This window comes from Etheostoma spectabile, unplaced genomic scaffold, assembly GCF_008692095.1.
Source record: "Etheostoma spectabile isolate EspeVRDwgs_2016 unplaced genomic scaffold, UIUC_Espe_1.0 scaffold405, whole genome shotgun sequence".
In the NCBI taxonomy this organism is placed as follows: domain Eukaryota; kingdom Metazoa; phylum Chordata; class Actinopteri; order Perciformes; family Percidae; genus Etheostoma; species Etheostoma spectabile.
In genome coordinates, this window is record NW_022605604.1 from 246,172 (window position 1) to 246,591 (window position 420).

At 42.6% G+C, this 420-nt stretch overlaps 1 protein-coding gene across 1 annotated transcript in view; it reads right to left on the reverse strand.

Annotated features, from left to right (window-relative positions):
• The window catches only part of uimc1 (ubiquitin interaction motif containing 1), a gene marked incomplete in the record, with an annotated part of 98,508 nt that overhangs the window by 7,297 nt on the left and 90,791 nt on the right, over positions 1-420 (reverse strand). Inside the window, 1 exon segment of the mRNA XM_032511640.1 lies at positions 55-133. Within this exon segment, the coding sequence (XP_032367531.1) occupies positions 55-133 (79 nt within the window).

Here is a 420-nt window from a genome sequence, read left to right on the forward strand (position 1 = left end):
TATAAACAACAACCTGTCTATAAACACTGAATCCGACCAGTTGAACCTACTCACATGCAGGTGTTGGAGGAGTCGTTGGTCTCTTCAGTCGCGTCTGCTGTCCTGGTTCTCTTCCTGAGAGACTTCAACGACACTACACCGTGGAAAAGGAGGAGTCATTTTAAACCAGCAACACAACAACACTCACATCATTTAAAACAAATGTTAACAGTCACAAAAAGACGACACATTTCTGGTCTTAAAAACATTTTTCCGTTTTGTCTAAAACATCAATTTTTTAAAGCGTCATTTCATAGAACGCTCCAGGTTTTTTTTGCATAACGCATCTACCGCTCCGTAAACCCCCGTCTACTCATGAGCCAGTCAGAGTAGTTCCCTGCACCTCGTGCAGTTTAGTTTCTAGATGGAGACAGTCCCAGA